General features: G+C 42.5%; 1 protein-coding gene across 2 annotated transcripts in view; it reads left to right on the top strand.

Annotated features, from left to right (window-relative positions):
• Nucleotides 1–19847, top strand: part of LOC306923401 (polypeptide N-acetylgalactosaminyltransferase 18-like) — a 181441-nt gene extending 161594 nt beyond the window's left edge. Inside the window, exons 10-11 of one of the 2 annotated variants that reach the window (XR_013790057.1) lie at nucleotides 4167–4331; nucleotides 19476–19610. Coding sequence is in view for 1 of the 2 variants with exons in the window: in XM_079501461.1 (XP_079357587.1) it covers nucleotides 4167–4331; nucleotides 19476–19622 (312 nt within the window). In the remaining variant the exon portion in view is untranslated. Of the gene's footprint in view, nucleotides 1–4166; nucleotides 4332–19475 lie in introns of both variants that reach the window. The other variant, XM_079501461.1, reaches the window with a different exon arrangement.
• Nucleotides 19848–20056: the final 209 nt, after the last annotated feature.

Raw genomic sequence — 20056 nt, 5'->3', positions numbered from 1 at the left:
TGATGTTTCTCTTCCCCCTCTGTGCTGTGCGTGAGACTCTTAGACCTCTTTTACACCAGAACGGTGTTCATAGAAAACGGCAAAATAAAGTATAGTTTGTGGGTGTCTTTTTGTCTTTTTTGGGGGTGAAAACGCAACAAAGTGAAAACACCCTCCAGAGTGGAAATCTTTGCAAACGCCGTTTCCTCCCGTCTCCATGTAAACAGGCCAAACGGTGAATGCGCAAAACTTGTGACATCATGGCTCACGTCGGCTCACAACGCATATGTTACATTGATGCAGAGCCATATGTGATATTATAATATTTGGTGTTCCTACAATGAGCAAGCGCTCCCTCCTCACTTACAAAGTGCCGCTCATCAGCGATGGTGAATGTAAAACCATGATGTAAAGAAAAAGCCTTATGATAGGCGGCAGCAGCGTATATGTAGCGCAGCCTAATGTATGTATAAAATATAACCATCCCGTGGGGCGCTCTGCCTGTATGCCTCTGGGCTGCCTGTCAGCCTGTGTGTCACTCGATGCGGTTAGTAGAAAGCAGGCAGAGACGGCCACAACTCCCTTGTGGTCTGGAAGCATTATTCAAAAGAGAAACCCTGATAGGGTTGCGTGAAGGGGGGAGCTACCTGGTTCTTTACGTGGGTGACTGGTCTATCTGGCAGTCCGTTACCGCCACCTAGAGACATTATAGCGTTTTCATAAAGTGTGCGTTCTCATGTAAAGGGTCAATAAAAAATGAGAACGCAACGGGACTATCGTTTTATCTGATTGATTGATTGATTGATTGATTGAAGAATTTATTAACAGTTTGCAGAATTACAGTACATTTCAAGCACAAACTCAATACAAAGGCTGTTAACTGTGAGTGGACGACCCAATTAAGCATTACACTTGTTTCCAATAGGGTCCACCATGTTCAAAATCTGGCGACCGTTCTCGTGTAAAGGTGGTCTTAATTGACTGAACATTGCCACCCGTGTGCCCAGGTGCGCTAATGATTGCCTTCTGTATTTAAGGGACTTCCTAAGTTGTGTTCACTGCTGTAACTTCGTCGGTGCGTCCTCTAGTGTTCCCCATGTAGGGATTAGAGGACGTTTGTATTGCCACTATTTCCCGCCCTGTGTGGTGTGTACGTTTGTTTGTTCCTGTGTTACTTGACCCAAATCGGCAAATAATATATTAAGAAAGAGCCAAAAATCATGAAAATAGCTGGTCTACTGCTATCTTCACAGTATTTATCTGTGGAACCGAGTCAAACAAAATGTAATGCCTCAACTCCCTGTGTGTGTGTGTGTGTGTGTGTGTGTGTGTGTGTGTGTGTGTGTGTGTGTGTGTGTGTGTGTGTGTGTGTGTGTGTGTGTGTGTGTGTGTGTGTGTGTGTGTGTGTGTGTGTGTGTGTGTGTGTGTGTGTGTGTGTGTGTGTGTGTGTGTGTGTGTGTGAATCAAATATGATTATTTTGGGGGGGTCACAGCCTTGAAAAGGTTGGGAACCACTGCCCTCCGTGACGCTGTGGCAGGGCAGAGAAGCTCCTTCAGCAGCAGACAGTACTTTACTTACACCCACGTTGAAGGAAGGAAAGGAACGCTGTAGGAGCTCTTGTTCTGCCTCCGGCAATAAGACATCTGAACAACTCCTCGTCTGGCTGGCTGGATCAGGCTGATTCTGGCTGGATCAGGCTGGATCAGGCTGATTCTGGCTGGATCAGACTGGTTCGGATGGGAGGGGTGTTGAATTCAAGCCTTTGGACTTAGTGGTTTCTGGTCTGTCGTTTTTCATATTGTACGTTGACTATGATTTTTATGCCCGTTTTAGATTAGGTTTTTGTTTTATTACACCTTAATTTCCCCCTGGGATGAATAAAGTACCTACCACCTACCTGCCCATCTACCTTCCTATTCTTTTAGCTGCTAGCAGTTTTTGGATGTTATTTATAACTCATTTCCACGCTTAATGTCTTTTAGACTCAATGTGGCCGACTCTTAGTTTATAGTAAGTAATAAAATTATCAGGTATTCAAAAGGAGTAAAAACTATGGTAAATGGTGCATTTATATAGCACTTTTAGCCAAAGCGCTTTAAATAGATTACATTACATTACATTAGGGGTTCAGAGTCTTGCTCAAGGACATTTCGACACCGGGATCGAACTGGGAACATCACGTTTTTTCCATCTGGCTGTTCTACCGGCCACTCTACCCCTGAGCCACTGCTGAGCAACTGCTGCCCACAACTTAATTTTAGTACTGTAAAAAAATAGAGAAAAAGAAAGCAAGTCAAACAGAAGCAGCAGCACCGTAATCCGGCTGTTAGATCAATCCATCGAAAAAAAAAGTATGATAATAGCCGCGGAATCCAAACAGTTTTTAAGCATCCATGTAGGCCTACTGACATTTTATGTCCAGTACAAAATGTCGTGAAATATCCAATTCCATCGAGGTACTTAAATCCATGCAAAAAAATATGCAGGAGAGGTAATAATAAACAAAAATATAGCATAGACATCCTGATCAATGCCAAATCCATGCCGAATCCATTTAGTCTTTCACAATTAAAGAAGTACAAAATAATCTGAATGAAGTAGTCGTCCTGATTTATGCAACTTCGATGCAAAATGTCAAAAAATACAAAAATATAGATGTTGAAGAAAAAAATATAGATACTAGCATATTTTCGCCAGCAAACAGGATAGCACTTCATGTATACTGGTCGAGGTCTTTGGCGTCTCTTACCGTTATTATCTTTGCCGTTTCTGGCGTGTCTCCGTTCAGTTTGATCTGCACCCGACAGTTCCTGGTCCAAGTTGCCTGGATTTTTTTCTGTTTCTTCAGCCGGCGGGCATCTCTGGCAATCTCGGCATTCTTTTTAGTGAGGTGCTCGTTCATGTATACGTCTGAGCCCAGCAATTTCTTCCACTGTTTCAGTAGATCCACTTTCAGCTTTCTGTTCCAGAAGCGTATTATTATGTTGGGAGCCGCTCCGTCCTTCCGAGGAAGTGTGTGACATGCCACCAGGTCGTAGGGGTCAATCACTATCTCTTTGGTCTCAAAGAAATCAATTACTTGCTTTTCAAGTGATAGTTGATCCTCAGGCGGTGCGTCCTCGCCGATACTTCGGCCTTCTGCCGCCGCCTTAGCGTACGATCTAGGCTTCACTTTGATTCCAGTAATGATTACGTCCTCCATCCTTGTGTATTGTTCCACTTCACTTATTCTCAGCTCAAGCTCCTCGATTTTTTTGTCTTTTTCTTTAACTGTGTTCTTCAGTGCCTTGACTTCATTTACCAATTCGAGGAGTGTGGCTTGTTGCTTCACTAGTGAGCTCAACTCCGCTGTCACAAAGTTTAGCGAGTTTTTGATGTCCTCGATGTCGTCCTCCATCGTAGTCTTTGGTGCCTGGGCGGTACCTTTCTTGGGTGGCATTTTATCTTTATCTTGATTTCGTTAGTTAGTTTAGTTTGGATTCATTCATCCAAACTTCCAAACAGCAGCACCGCAGGGTGCTCCACGTCCGCAGTTCACACGGCGTCACAGGTTGCCAGTCACAGGTTGCCAGTCTGTGAATGAGCATGGCAAATATTCCATAAATGAGACTTTGGCTGACATTCTGAAGATTAAGTGGAGCCAGCATATTGAAAATGGAAAGAAAATTGCTTGAATAAGTGAGAAACTGACATTAAAAACAGTTTGCAGTCAGGTTGCCGACTTTGTCGCTGTATAGCGGCACTCCCCCAGGCAGAGAAAAGAGTATTACAATGTCTCCAATCTTGTAATTTGCCACGGTTTGTCTTTCCTAAACCGTCTCCTCTCCATCTTCCTTCAGCTCTTGCTCGGCATAAAAACGATATGCTCTCAAAATAAGAGAAAATTTGAACTCTGTCGCAACATAACTCATAATGTAATTAAAAAGAGGGTGAAACCCTAAACAAAAAGTAGCAAATGAGAGCAAACCGAAATAATACCTACATTAAAGGGTGAGTTGTACTCATTTGTGTTGCGCTGTGCGTTGTGAGCTCGCAGATCGCACTTTTCAGTCGCTCTGGATAAGAGCGTGTGCTAAACGCCTAAATTGTAGAATGTCTATTTTTGGTGCGTGACACGGCGTCACATGTATCTAAATTTAGCAGGGCTTTGCCTTTTATACTCACCCTGTGTTGTTTCTCTGTGCAGAATGTGTACTACACCAGCTCCCAGCAGCTGCACCTGGGAGTGCTGAGTCCGACCATCGACGACGATGACAATAAGTGTCTGGTGGATGTGAACAGCCGCCCCAGGCTGCTGGAGTGCAGCTATGCGGCCAACAAGCACATGAAACTCACCTGGACTTTCACTCAGGTAATGCATACAGGAAATGATGCACCTACTGTATGCACATCACTCACATACAGTAGATAAATTTCACAGTTAAAGCTCTATGTTGCCCGCACACCATATAAGGTACAAAAAAGACTTTGTTTCGATCCTGTGGATCTTCATCAGGTTATCGACCTGACCTGATGAACATCCACAGGATTAAAACGTTGTCAGACAAATAAATTAAGTATTTTTTGTACCTTATGGTGTGCGGGCTGAGCCGGGCTCCATCCGGGGGGCTCCATCCATTTTTCAACTGAAATGTCTTTAGCCCAGCACCCACCTGTCGATGTGCGCCGTATTCTACGTCCTCTACAGGTACAGCACTAAGCATTAGAGCTGTGGTTCTCAAACTTTTTAATTTCAAGGAACCCCCTAAATCAGGGTTATTCAACTAGATTAGGTAGCGTACCACAATTGTAAGATTACTTAAAGTTGGTGGCCACAAGACGACAACAAAAAAACTCGGAAACAAAAGTCACATTGTATTTTCAGCGGCATATCAACATAGAGTGTACCAGTAAGTGAGTCTTGAGTGCAGTTCGTCCATTACAGGCCATCTTCCTCAATTTATAGCTACCTAAATAATTCTCCATCTCATCCATTAGCTTTTACACCGTTGTGTGTCTCATCCAATCACTCAATAGTTTCCCGGGCTGAATGTCATGATGCCCGAACTCTCATCTAATGGTTCAAGAAACACGTCATGAGAGCATGTGGCCTTATATCAACTCGCATATAAACAGAACAAACTAAAACCTTTCATTTATTCAAACATAGAAACACTTCACCATGTCAGCCTGCCCCCAATAGTCTCCTCACGAAGATGCTTTCGTGCCATGGACACATTGAAAGACCTTCTTCTATTTTCTCAAACTAAAAATGAAAGCCTGTGATTGTCTGGCACAGAGATGATCCTCTCAAACATCAAAATGTATAAATGCAGTATGAACGGTGTAACACGCAGTAAAGACCGTCGGGATCGGGAGTCGAACCCGCGGTACACTGCCAGACTGGACAGCCAGGTGCCTGGACCGCTGAGCCACAGCCTAGGCCTTTGGTGCATTCATTCATTCATTCATTCATTCATTTATTTATTCTCGAAATTACACTGAAATTTTCCCGGTGTAATCAAACTAATTTTCAGTGTCGTCGAGTAATTCAATCAATTCCTAAGCCAATAATTATTTTGATGACCAGGAGTAGTTCCCTATGGAGACACAAAGGAGACTCTTTGTGTCTCCATAGGGAACCACAGCTGGACAGCATTATTATGATCTTAGGGCATGTGAAAGTGGGGCACATACAGTACAGTACAGTACGTGTATGTGAATTGATATCTAGAGTCCCCCTGTGCGATCTCCCACAGGAAAAAAAGAAAATTATTCCTCCTACACCTCTAACTGGCACTGCATATTCTGTATGTGGCAGTAATTTTCCCGGTGCTTTTTGGACTGTTCAAGTGCTAAAGATGCCCTGCTTTCATTTGAATAGATGGCCGAACCATCTCAATTAAAATCCTGGCTCTAGACGGCACCTTGTCTCAAATTGTTACGGTGTGTGGATTAGTATTTCACCATACCAAGTTTATTTATGCAATAGGATTGTATAAATTCCCGTCTGCTTTAGTTTAGCTGGCTAATTCAACATGTGCCTCTGACTTTTAACAACCGTCTGTATTATTTTTACTCTTCAGCCGTGACATTTTGCACACGATGAGTACTGTAGATGAAGCAGAATAATTAGTATGAATAGGGCAGATTGTGCATGCACGCCCTTGGCAGCTCTCCTGGATGTGTATTTGTCTGTATGAGTGTTGAGTGCATGTAGGCTACTGCTCTCTGTACGAGGCATGTTTCCATAAAGCCCTGGTGGTTTTGCGCAATAAGGCTCTTGCGAATAAAATCCTGAATGGAAACACCTCAAAATGCGAATAAGTCTAAGTCGCAAAAGCACTTTTGCGCTTGCAGACGGGTGGATTTTTGGGCTATATCGAAAAAGTGAAATGTGCAAATGGGGTATGCAAACACTTGCAGACAAGATTTCTAATTAGAAACTCGCATTATATCGCATTATAACACGCGATGGCGAGTAGTGGACTTCGAGAGTGAATGGGAGGATGGGTGGGATGTGGATACATACATTTACACACTCTCCAAGCCTCTGTCTGCAGGCTGAGGCTCTTGCTGTCCCCCGGTGAATGCACTGATCATGGAAGTTAGATCGGTTATTTCTCCTAAACAGCTCGGAACGGACGACGGGAGACTAGTAGTCAAAAACAGAAGCGACATCAACACGGCCAAAATGGAACTTTACTGTCAAGTCGCAGGGCAGGGGTCCCTCGTCCCTGTACTTGAAAACTAAACTATACCAGCCCCTGTCAAGTCAACAACACACGCCTATTTATTTAACAGACAGCCTGATAATATTTTTTAGAGCCTAAAAGAACCTCAAATGCACCGTGGTGAAGCACAAATCAGAACTTGTATAATTTGCATTAGAAAAAAGCACAACTGATAGTTTTTTCAAGCTAAGATTGTAACAAAAAAAAACAAATTGAAGATTTTTACAGTGATTGTGATGTACACGATAAAGATCCAAGTTGTGATCTGAAGTTTCTGATTATCTGGTGCAATGGGCTCTATGCAGCCAACACTTCACTCATTCACTGTGAACGTACGGTTGTGATTTTGTAGGAATACATTTCAGTTCTTTAAACCACACTATTTCATTTGATAATGTGATGTAATGTAATGTGTGGCATAGTTTTTCATAGTTTGTATTATTTGTGTTGCGACGTTGACATGATGACATGAGTTAGAAACGTCTTAAATCTCCTGTTAAAAATGGGAGTTCTTCATGGAGTTCTTCCAGTTGTTACCGGTGTTGCCATGTCCGCTTGTTATAAGCGACTTGGGGGTTGTTTTTCAGTAAAGTTGCTTGAAAATATTGACAGTAGTTGCAGGTCGCGTTTTTTGGGGCTTGTTTCTAAATTGTATGCTTATTTAGCCTTGTTTCCTAATGTTGTTTAAACCTGTGATTCTGCTGGCAATGAGTGGCTGCCGACCGGAAGCGTTCCGGTGGCCCAAACTGAACGCGGAAGTGTTGAATGCATAATATAGCCCATTGTCAGGATCTCAGTCTTATGGGTGGCATCACACAGCCAAAGGCTCAGTGGTGCATGCTTCTTTGTAAAACGTATCTTTGGGTTTGTGAGTTCATAATAATGGATTGTAGCGCTTTACAATGGTCCATTCATACATTGTGAGGTGAAGCGGCAAACAGTCAACGCCAGCGTCCTCACTTCCCACATTCACACAATGGCAACCACTGGGGGCAAGGTGGGGTTCAGTGTTTGCCCAAGGACACTTCGACATGTGGACAGGAGGAGCCGGGATTCGAACCGCCGAGCTGTGTGTGTGTGTGTGTGTGTGTGTGTGTGTGTGTGTGTGTGTGTGTGTGTGTGTGTGTGTGTGTGTGTGTGTGTGTGTGTGTGTGTGTGTGTGTGTGTGTGTGTGTGTGTGTGTGTGTGTGTGTGTGTGTGTGTGTGTGTGTGTGTGTGTGTGTGTGTGTGTGTGTGTGTGTGTGTGTGTGTGTGTGTGTGTGTGTGTGTGTGTGTGTGAGACATGATAATCGTGTAAGTGCGTCTCACTTGACTGGCAAAATAGCGCCACCTACTGCTTATTTAATATCTCCCAAGAAGCCCATTTTAACCAGTGGAAGGAAACAGGATTGATGGAAAAGCACCTGTCTCTCTGTCTCTCTCTCTCTCTCCTTTTGTACCATCAGAGGACAATAGCTCTCTATCCTGTTGACACCCCACTCTCATCTACAGTATAGCCTTTTGCTACCCTTGTGCATTCACAATAAATCTCTCTAATTAGCTTTGATCAGATTCAGAAAATGCTCGTCCATCTTATTTCAGTGTCCCTGTCAGAAGTTAGAAAACTGAGATGTATTACCGGTATGCATAGCCCTATCGCGGCGCTCCTAAATGAAAAGTCCCCTCCCACCCACTTACTTGAGTGGATAACATTTAAAATATGGATAAGGGATTAATAGAAGGAAGTATTGTGGTGAAAGAAAAGATTCACTTAACCGCTTTCAACCTGGTGTAAATATAATTCAATAAAACTCAGTGTTCCTGTGGTGGGTTGTCCCTTTTAACACTCTGATCGCCCGGGGGTATTTGGGAACATTAAATCAGGGCGCCCAGCGATTTGCAGCTTCAGATCCTATTTCAAGGTTGCTCCGCGCCGTCTTGGAAGTAGCTAGGTTGTTTGTCGACTTCTATTTGGCATCACGAGGTGTGCCTTGAAATGTTGCCCTTTGCTGTGAATTATGCACTAAATGTCACATCAGACATGGCCCTGTACACATTTGAAAACCAGACCAAAGTGATTTTTGCACTATACATACTGTAATTGTCATTTACTTTCAAAGGGAGGGACGGCACTAAATAGTGCATTGTGTGTGTGTGTGTGTGTGTGCACGTGTGCGCGTGTGTGCGTGCGTGTGCGCGAAACGTTTGATGTCTGCAAACGGCGATATTCCTCTTGGGAGACGCTAAACACTCCAGCTTGCAGATCTGAAACACAGCTGTTTGAAGACACAGATTCAGTGTGGATTGGTATGAGAGAACAAAGTGGAACAATGTGATCAAATAAAACAAGAAAACTACCAGCGCTGGAACCTGGAAGAAGTACTCCGGTTTTTACTTAAATGACGACTTCACCCATTTTCAACCTATCTTCTATTTAATTGGTCCTCACTAATGCTCATTATGATATCGTGCCATTTTTGTCTGCCCCGTCTGTGTCTCAGAGGAAGGCTGTGGATCCCGCCTACTGTACCTGCCAGTGACATCATTGATGGGATACAAGCTAATGGAAATGGCAGACTTTCTGTGCCTGTAAAGTTAGCATTAGCATGCTATATGGAAGCCAGCCAATAGTATGTTCTATTCCGGTTCCAGTCCCAAAGCCCCGCTGCCTTTAAGTAAAGTCGTCCTTTATTTATTTTTGTATTTTTTATCATTTTTATCCCACGATTTTGTAACCCATTTTTCACCCCTGTGTCAATTATCTAATGTGATCCTGGGCTCTACACACCCTCCACCAACCTAGTCCCCATATATGGGGGACATGGGGAGAGCAACGGACTTGAACTCATGCTTCCTTCATGCCTGAGTGTCCAAGTTGCTCCTTTACACCTGACAGGGGGGAGTTTCCCTTGTTGGACGTAGCACGTGGAACGGTGGAAGGAACACGTTATTCCAACCAGTTCATTTCCCCTCCATCAGGCGGGGGAGGTAGTTTAGAGACCAGGATTACTGCATGTTTTTTGTGAGGGTACCTACCCTAGGGGACACGGGGAGAACATGCAAACTCCACACAGAAAGGCCCTTTCGCCAACGCCGTGCCCCCCAAAGTCGTCCTTTAAAGGACCACTTCACCACATTTCAACTTATCTTCAGTGGCGTGCACAGACATTTAGAGGGGCAGGTGCTCAAGTGAAAAAAGGGCACCTTGTGCAGCGCGTGGAACCGGCCGGTTGCCTTAACAAAATCGGTGCCGGGATTCCTTCAAAATAGGAGCTCTGGGGTGCCGGAAAGACAAAAGTTGCAATGCAAAAGTGGAAGCCATCGTTCTCACGATAATACAAATCTAAACATTTTTGTAAAAAAAATATTGTTTAAAAAAAGATCTGCCTAACGATGATGTCCCTGGTGGACGGGTTTCTGAACTGCCCATAGCCCTCCTATGAGACACAGACTGAGTAGGAAAAAATGGTAAGCAGCAATACCACAATGTAGAAATTACATTGTGTAGTATATTCAAAATGTGACTTGAGCATATTAATTAAGTACATCATTATTGGCATCTAAATATACTTGTATTATCGAAAGTAATTATTAGTACTCATTAAAACATCCCATTTCAAAATAGATTTGTCAAATTCCTTTGAAAATAGATAATCTACAAGATCACAGCGCAATGCGTTGTGAGTTTGAGAGCTTGTAGATTGAGTGGCTATTTTCGTACAAAGTATAAAAAATCTGACAAATTGTTAATGTATGTTTTATAATAATAATCTAATGTACCAAATAACTTGTAAGTACAGTTTTTAAGTAACTGTAGTGTTCTTTTAGGATATTGAAGCGAGCAGCGAGCATGACTATAACAGTTCATATCAGAAGAGTGTGAAAGACAGAAGTGTGGAGGAAGAGAATAGGAAGGGGTGCAACAGTTAATCAACATCTATTGAGTGCAGGCAGCATTGTTTTATTTTCCTACGTTGCTTCTTGTTTTGTTGCTCTGTATTTTTAGCCGTGACCCAAAAGAGAAATTTGATGTCAGCCCGTGACCCAAACTAGTGAAAATAGCAGATCTACAAGCTCACAACTCGTCGCTTTGCACCACATTGTGAGCTTGTAGATCGGCTATTTTCACTACTAATTAAACATTTGTTTTCTACTTCATGAAATTACTGAATGAATCATAGAATTTTGTCTTTATATATGAAAAACATAGATTTTTTGGGAATGTTTTTTGAAAATGATTTGAAATTATGATAATTAAAAACATAATGTAGGAAACCAAAAATAATGTGTCTGCGACCCACAAATGGGTCCCGAGCCAGTGTTTGGGAACCAGTGTGTGTAGGCCAATAAAAATAGTTAATCTACTGTAACAATTGTGGGACACAGACTAGTCCCTGCAGCTTGCTATACACACTGCAAATCCAAAGCACATTACTTATTTTCCCTTTTTACCTCCTTTTTGATGAATTCCTGTTCTGTCTATAGAAGTGTCTATTTGTACGTCTCTAAATGTTTTGATGATTTGAACATGGTGGACCCTATTGGAAACAAGTGTAATGCTTAATTGGGTCGTCCACTCACAGTTAACTCTTTGAGCGTTTCAAGGATTTCTATATAGTAGGTAGACTTCTCTATGGCCAGAATGGCGTTTTTGAATGATTTATTGAAAATTCTCTGTTGTGAATGTGTGACAACGAAAGACCTTCAGAGAAAGCTTGACTTGTCTGCTTACAGGAAAAAAATGAACTGAGTTGATAAAATGTTTAGTTCTTGTGTTGGAAGCCATTTAAAAGAGCCTGCATTTACACTGTTTTCTGTTTCTAGGACAACCAAAAAAAGTTATGCCCGGTTGAAGTTTTATTTTCTAAATAACTTTTTTTCTGCTGGGCGTACATAGCCATGCAATATCTCATTTTAAAGGGTGAGTTGTCTAGTTCAATTAAAATAAAATAAAAAGTTTCTCACATGTACCACTGTAGATATTTTGCCATCTATAAATAGCATGGTCAGTCATGATCAATCTGACCTATCCAGCTAAAAGTCCCCATAGCTCTGAAATTGGAACATCATATAAACTCAATTCTTTTTTGGGGTAAAATTAGACATTCTAACGCACATTTTGATATATACCATGATTACATAGTCTTACCAGTACCTTGTCTATTCATGCATGCATCTCAAAAACCTGTTATGAAGAAACACAGTTTTGATAAAAAACACATCCAAGGACATTGTTTTGATATGACTTGGTGCCCATGATATGTATCAAAATATAGACTTGAATGTATACTGTATTATAAAAAAGAAATTGAGTTATTACCATCTACCGTTACAGAGTAAATCACAGTTGAAACTTGCTTAGTCATATACAATAAACCTCACAATAGTGAACAAAATAGTCATGACAGGTCTAACTCATTGTAAAAGCGTCTTTTATTTTTTACGACTACTAACATAATAAAATGATAAATATTACAGAAAATAAATAGGCCTACATACAAAACAGTTACTCCTCCCCTAGCTCTGATCCATAGCTCTAAATGCGCATTTAGAGCTATGGATCAGGGCTACTCCTCCCAAATGTCCCCAAACCCAGTCCTTGACGGTGTGTGTGTGTGTGTGTGTGTGAGTTAACCTGACTCCGCCATATGGGGCAGCAGAGTGTACACTGTGTTCCCCCCTCCTGCTCCCATCTGGGAACTCTCAGGCAGACTTGATGCCCGGCCACAAAACGGCCTGGCCAATCAGCAGCAGCTTCTAGCAACTTCTAGCAGCAGCTTCTAGCTTCTAGCTGCTGCTGATTGGCCAGGCCGTTTTGTGAGCAACTTCTAGCAGCAGCTTCTAGCTTCTAGCTGCTGCTGATTGGCCAGGCCGTTTTGTGGCCGGGCATCAAGTCTGCCTGAGAGTTCCCAGATGGGAGCAGGAGGGGGGAACCCAGTGTACTCTCTGCTGCCCCATCTGGCGGAGTCAGGTTATGTGTGAGTAGGCTAAATAAAAAAAACACCCAAAAACGCCATCGCAGTCTTGACTCTTCATCCTCCTCCTCCTCATCTGATGCCAGTTCTAAATATATAAAAAGAAATAAACATTTTAGCTGTAGTCAGTGCACGCTACTATTACATGGCGTTTTACCCGGCTGCTGGCGATCAAATGATTTTATTGTGCAGTGTCTTTGTGGGCCGAGTCGTGGCATGAAAAATACAAATAGATGCTTGTATAAGTAGTATCACGATAAAATAATATGGCGACGTTAGAATGAAACACCAATGAGTGACCGCTGGTAATGTAGCTAGCTGCCCAGGGTATATCCAGCACCATTGCGTCGCAATCATCCAGCAACATTGGTACTGGCTATTGCCCGGGCTTGTGGTACTATAGGTGATCGACGTAGCTAACAAAAACATCTGATCAAATGAATGTATTGTACTGTGTCTTTGTGGGCCGAATCGTGGCATCGTGGCATACAAATAGATGTTTGTATAATTAGTATCACGATAAAATAATATGGCGACGTTAGAATGACACCACCAATGAGTGATCGCGGCTAATGTAGCTGCCCAGCGTATATCCAGCACCATCGCGTCACCACATTCCACTGGCTGTTGGCTAGTAGTAGTTGCTAACAAACGCTGCACAAATGGTACTGGCTATTCTCCGACTATGCCTGTCACGATGACTAAACCAGTTAGATCTATCCATATATGGTTCTACCACATCTATCTGATATCAGCACTAGGTCGGCTCGGGCCAAATATAGGGATCGTCTTACTAGACATGTCATATTAGGGCATTTTCGAATACAATAAAATTACCTTTTAGCGAAGGCATCAGCCTTGGTGGTAACTCCGGTGGGGAGAAGAAAAAACATTGCACACGTGTAATCCGCGAGGGTGGATGTTGCAGCCCGGCCAACGGTCTGGGACTGGATAATGCCACTGGACACGGATGGATCATTTTTCAGATTGTTTTTTTTGCGGCGACTGCAAACCTGGCTGAAAAACTCTTCCTCCAGTGCCCACCTCGGAGGAGTCAACCAACCCCCCTGTTCACTGGGGGCTGGGCGTCAGTTTCCAATAGGAAAGCATACACGTGTGTCACGTGACACGGGAATTCTGGGAAATGTAGTTGATATTTATGTTCAATACTCTATACAGAGGTGCGGACCGAATTAATATATTGGTATTAATAAAAAAAGAGAACTACGGAAAATCACGTACAGGGCAGACAGAACTAATGCAAAACTCCACGTGTTTTCCAGTAGTAATCTGTCTAAGGGTTAACAGCCTTTGTATTGAGTTTGTGCTTGAAATGTACTGTAATTCTGCAAACTGTTAATAAATTCTTCAATCAATCAATCAATCAACACCACTTGCAGTATTTGTTAATTAGGCCAGTTTGTCCAGCCTTCTCAATCATTTTAATTAGTTAGCAGTGTCATTATTATACAGCAGGGAGGGTGGATGCAGTATGCTACTACCACCCAGGATTCAAACGCCAGGACAAATGACAAATTAAAACTCACAGCAGTCCCCATCATTTACAAACCAAAAGACTGAGAAAATGGCATCGATGCAGCTTTGAAAATGTGTGGGTATGTGGATGTGGCTGCGCCATCAACGACATGCACGGCACTGCTGCTGCATTTGTGGTGGGGTTTACAGTGGTGACTGGTCAATGCAAGATAGCCGCAACACACCGGTGCTTCTACAAAGGTTATCTATTACAACCTTATTTATGAGGCATCGGAGCTGATTTAATCAGACCGGCGGCATGGCCTTTTTGGTAGCGTCATTATTCATGCTTGTTCTGGTGCCAACTTGATAGCATATTCCAGCTCTTAGCCTCCTAGCCTAAAACACCTTGTGTACCTGGTGTAGTGAAATGGCTTTTTGGGGCAATTTATTTTGAAGTTTCAGCCTCAGACGGCAGGATCTTAGTTTCTGAACCAATCAGAGCGTCTCATCCCTCCAGGCTATGGGACGTAGGTCCGTCTCATGCACGACCACATGCACGCATATGCAGAGTGGGTTGTTTACAAAGTGACAGAGAGACGGCAGCAAAGCCAGGGGACACTGTCTGGATGTCATCTTGAATGAGATTAAAAATGGAGTATTTCTGTAATCAAAACCACCTGTGTTTGGAGGATGATGCAGCAATGGGAATCAAATGGGTGAGCTTCATTTTTATTGGCTTGTATTGATGTGTATCTGTACATGTCATCACACAGCACGTTTTTGTTTTAAGGAAATAATTACATTTTTATTTTTATGGACTTTTGATATAATAAAAACACAAATGAGAAGTTTCCCATTTTGTTGGCATCCATTGCCCATATGATGACCACGAATATGGTCTAAACGTGTGACGTCTAAACGTTTTCACTACACCTTTAAGTTTACCCATATTGCACGGTGGACTTTAACTCGGTTGTATTGAAGAGCATTATACAAGTTGCACAGAAAACTCTTTAAACTGTGCAATGATTACTGATTCTTAATGTCCACAACAATACCTTTAGGTAAAATGTGTCGTTCACCAAAACAAATTGTTACTTATTTTCTTTGAGTCTCCTACGGGACATTCTGTCGGTTATAACTTATTGGCATATAATGTGACAATCTCCATGAATTCAAGGCTTCATTGGGTGTGTAAATAATTTATTTCATGTCACTCATTGGTGTTTGAAAATTACCTGCCCAATCAACATCAGGCACGTGACGACCATGATATAATGAAGGCCGTTCACGGCCGAAACGTTGTGTCCTAATTTATAATGGTGTTTTAACACAAATAAACACTGTTGGAGCAACGCCTGTGTGCGGACCACTTCTTCACTGTATGTATCTACCTTTGCAGCTATACCTGCTTTTTAAACTAAATAATAGAAAATACATTTAGTTTTTTTGGGTGAACTACTCCTTTAAAGCTCTATTCAGATAGTAGACATTGCTATAGAGGGCTTGTGCTTATAACCACAAAAACTGTGGACAGTTTTTGAGGGGCGCTAGCCCCTCAATATAGAGCTTTAATGTTTGTTGTCTGAACAAACATTAAAAATGCCTTTGACAGTGAACGGAGAATTTACGTCATATGTGTCTGAGCAAATCGGCATATGAATGTCGGTGGGAATGTACGACGATTAGAGCACCCCTCACTTCACACGGGTGTGATTTTTGCCACGCGAGGCACTACCAAGCAAGTTGCCGCGCCGAACATTGAGAAGTTTGATTGAGCCGACTCGGCGCCGTTCGAGTTGCGACGTCCTCATACAAGTGGTACAGGGTTTGGGATGACACTTCTGTAACACGGGTCTCTCTGTCTCGCCAGAAATAAACTGTAAAAACATTTAACACGGGAACAGAGTGGAATTCCGTCGCACCGCCATTCCAACTACGTGGCTTCCGCGTCCACCGTGTGGTTAGGGTTAGTAATGAGTGCGTCGGAATGGCGTTACGGCGGAATAGCGGGCGTTGGAATGCCGGTGTGTCACCATTTAAATGTAACGCTTATTAATCACTTTACTGCACCTTTAACCCATTTTGGGCGGGAACCTCTTTTGGTGTTTAAAACATTATGTTATAATTTAGCTATTGAAAAATAGCAGATCTACAAGCTCATAGCGCGCCACCGAGTGGCGCACTATGAACTTGTAGGTCTGCTATTTTTGAAAAATCGTTAAAATGTGCCTCAAATCTTTCCGAAAATTGTCATGATTTAGAAAACTTTTTTTTTTTAATTTCGATGTCAGGCCTGAATGAGTTAATACAGGATGCTTGATATTTTTAGCACTTAATGTCCGATAACCCTTACACAGGGTTCTTATAGAACACATCCTGTGTTGAATAGCTGCATTACTGAGCATCTGATAGATAGACTAGGCTGACTTGCTGGCCGACCTGACTGCCTGGTGACTGGCTCGCTGCCTAACTGGCTGACCGACTGATTAACTGATGTTCCCGCCTTAATAGCAGGAGATCAATAGTGTGATCTAACACTGCGCTCTGCAGAATGACAGGCAGGCGCACTGCTGCAGCGAGGACAAGGTGTTGGAGCCATTCCAGGTGTGCGTGCGTGCGTGCGTGCGTGTGCGCCTGCGTGCGTGTGCGTCTGCCAACTCAGCTTCTATAGTCTCAGTCTGAGCTGTACTCTTTGGAGGGCAAGGGGTAAAGTACAGGCTTTTAAGTGTAATATTTGCTGGAAGTCAGTCAGGAGGTTGTACACACAGAGAAACCCAATCGATTCTTCATGAGCAGAGAATACAGGAAAGATCATTGTGATCGATGGATATGTATTCAGCCTATACTGTGTACCGCTGCAGCCGCCAATGATCGCCTTGACGGATGACATTCTGTGACGTGTTGTTGCGGACTCACTCACTGATTGTCGACTGATTGTCCCTGACTGACCGACCGCAGGCTGTCTAATTGTTAAAACCTTAATTTGAAAGCAATCATTTCAGCTCCCACCACCAATGGCATCTTACAGCTTACGATCAAAGAACAATTTACAAACTTCAGTGGCTACCCAGAACGCACACTGAATTTGGGAAAGGGCCTTTATTTTCTCTGCTCCTCGGCCTAGAATGAACTTTTAAAAACTTTTTAAAAAAACGAGAAAAAAAAACTGCAGGCTTTCATTAACTTATTTGATTTGAAAGAGAAAGTTATTGGCATGCTATGAGTCTATGAGATGGGAGAATGTCGACATTATATTAGTTCAGTCCGACAACTCACAAATAGATTTAACTAATGAGAATACAAGTGTGCATATATTTGACTTGGCGTTCGGCTCTGCTGCATTTTCTCCCTGCTCGGCGCGATTAAACACCATCATAAAACATTAAGAGCAGGGAGATAGATATACAATAAAACCCCCATGGGGAACATAAATAACAGAGCCCACCGGTGGTGCTGGGGTGGTGGTGGGAGCAAACATCACATAACATCCAGGAACCATATGCAGAGGAAGCCAGGAAGAGCATACAGTCTAGTGAGCTTAAGTAGCCCGCCCAATTGGTCAGCTGACTGCCACATCAGCGAATGATGTGTGGGACTTGCACACACATAGAAATGCAGCATGTTAACCCCTTGAGTATAGTATGCGCCATTGAGCACGGCATGAACTCCCTCGAGTATGTCTGACTGAACTAACTCTGCAGGCTACGTATCATTTATAATTTATTTATTTGTATTAACATGACCACCTCTCCCCAGCAACCACCCTATCTATCCTCTAATTTCACCCCTAATCCCAATCATTTAACTTTCAGGTCACTGCATATTCTTGTATTTTTGTGTCTTGTATGTTTGTCTAATAATTTGGCCATTTTGGCCAGGTCTTGCTAAGAAAAGAGATCTGGTCTCAAATGTATACCTTAAAGAAACATCAATGTTTGTTTCAATTTGCACACTGTCAATTTGTACATCTAAATAATTATGGAAATAACGTATGTTGCTTTGTCTGCTTGTGTGGCAGTTCAACATTCAAAATCAGCAGCACTTAATTCTGATAAATGAGATTCTTCTGCTTAAGTGACCATGAAATTGTGTATTGGTTTTTGGCACATATTATATCGGTTCAAGAACAAGTCAAGATCTTGGCAAGCTCCAATATACCATGGCAGCTGTGCAGATACACAAACAAAATCTGTGCAAATCAATATCTTTTGAAAGGAGAACCTCAAGGAGAACTCCCAAGCTGTTCAATGTCCTACTTACTGTATCTGTGTATTTTTCTGGCCTGGCACACTGCAAGAGGTGATGAGAGGGTCTGTATGTTTGTCAGGTGCTAATCTTGCAAACTGCTGGACCAATCATTTAGCACCAAACTATACACACTGCTAGTAGGATGCAGAAGTACCTTATAATGGGACCTTGACCAACTCAGATGTGCCTCATGGATATGACAGACAACTGACATTATAGGTGACTTGTGGTGTTACAATTTACAGGTTGGTCACCGGAAGTTTGATATCTTCAGTCATTTGGTACTTAATTGAGCTTCTAAATACTCAACAGAAGCGATATCTTCAATAGAGGGTATGCGCATGCATAAAGTGAGTGGCAAATCGAGTGGAAAAGTGAGAGGCAAAGTGAGTTTAATGTTGTTTAATGCAACCAGATCAGATTTTCTGTTTGTATATATGGGCTGTCAAAGCCAGAAAGCATTTTCTGTCACTCAGTAGACCTTCCTGCATATCTTCCGGGTTTGATGATGATGTCACGCGCATACCCTCTATAGTTCCATCAATAGATCCATCAAATAAATCAAGTTGGATTGGAATAGCTCCATCATTCAATATAATCTCCCCTCCCTACACTGCGCAGAGAAACATGTCTCAAAGCCACTCTTTTTTTTAGTACACAATCAATGGCAAACAAAGCTGATTCTGCCAATGTATAAAATTGCAGAACCAGACATAGCGTTTTTGACGTCATACTATCATCATTTGTTACACAAGCAATCACAAACGTGATATAAGTCGAATTCTCCTCATTCTAATTGTAAAAATGCTCTTTAGAAACACTGGCCTCATTTGTCTTACTTAATCTTTCTACATCTCTTACTGGGCTTGATAATGATGTAATGTGATCCCTGAACACAAATTGATTTCTTGTCATATAGTATATGGGTAGATGGATGACATGCATTGCACACACACACACACACGCGCACACGCACACGCACACGCACGCACGCCAGCACACACACACTGCAATTCTATTCATAAATATTTGTTTTTGTCTCTCTCATCCTCTCTATCTCTCTCTCTCTCATCCTCTCTCTCTCTCTCTCTTTCTCAGGGAGGGTCCATCCAGAACAGTGACACTCAGAATTGTCTGGAGCTGGTGAAGAGCGGCCAATCAGAGTTTAGCTTCCATTTGGTCATTCAGTACTGCTCAGGTCAGAAATGGACCATCACCAACATACTGACCGTCCTGCCACAGTGATTGCACTGTGGTCGGCTGAAGCACATCATAATTCTGTTTGTTCGTTTGTCTGTCGAAGTGAGTTCGAGTGCGGACGCACGCTGCTGGACTGAAAACTTTAATGCCATGTGGATCAGAGACGCGAACCCGCTCTTGTTCCCAGAAATTACACCAGTGAGGGACGGGGGCAAGGCGAGAGCCGGGAGAGACTCCTACGGAAAGGCTATCATATATTAATTTACTTATATTGATCCTATCAACAATTTAGTTAAAGGGGCATTCCACTCATTTTCAACATTTTGCTATGTCATTAATATACCTTAGAGCTGTTGTGTGGAAATAATAAAAAGGTCCCCCCATTCTGTGTTTCCTAGAACTGTAAGTATGAAAAAAATCATTAACATGGTGAAACACATCTTGATGACATCATCAAGATGTGTTTCACCATGTTAATG

The sequence above is a fragment of the Electrona antarctica genome (assembly GCF_951216825.1).
Source record: "Electrona antarctica genome assembly, chromosome: 5".
NCBI classification, from domain to species: domain Eukaryota; kingdom Metazoa; phylum Chordata; class Actinopteri; order Myctophiformes; family Myctophidae; genus Electrona; species Electrona antarctica.
The sequence above is the reverse complement of the archived record's forward strand: the minus strand, read 5'-3'. Positions and strand labels throughout refer to the sequence as shown.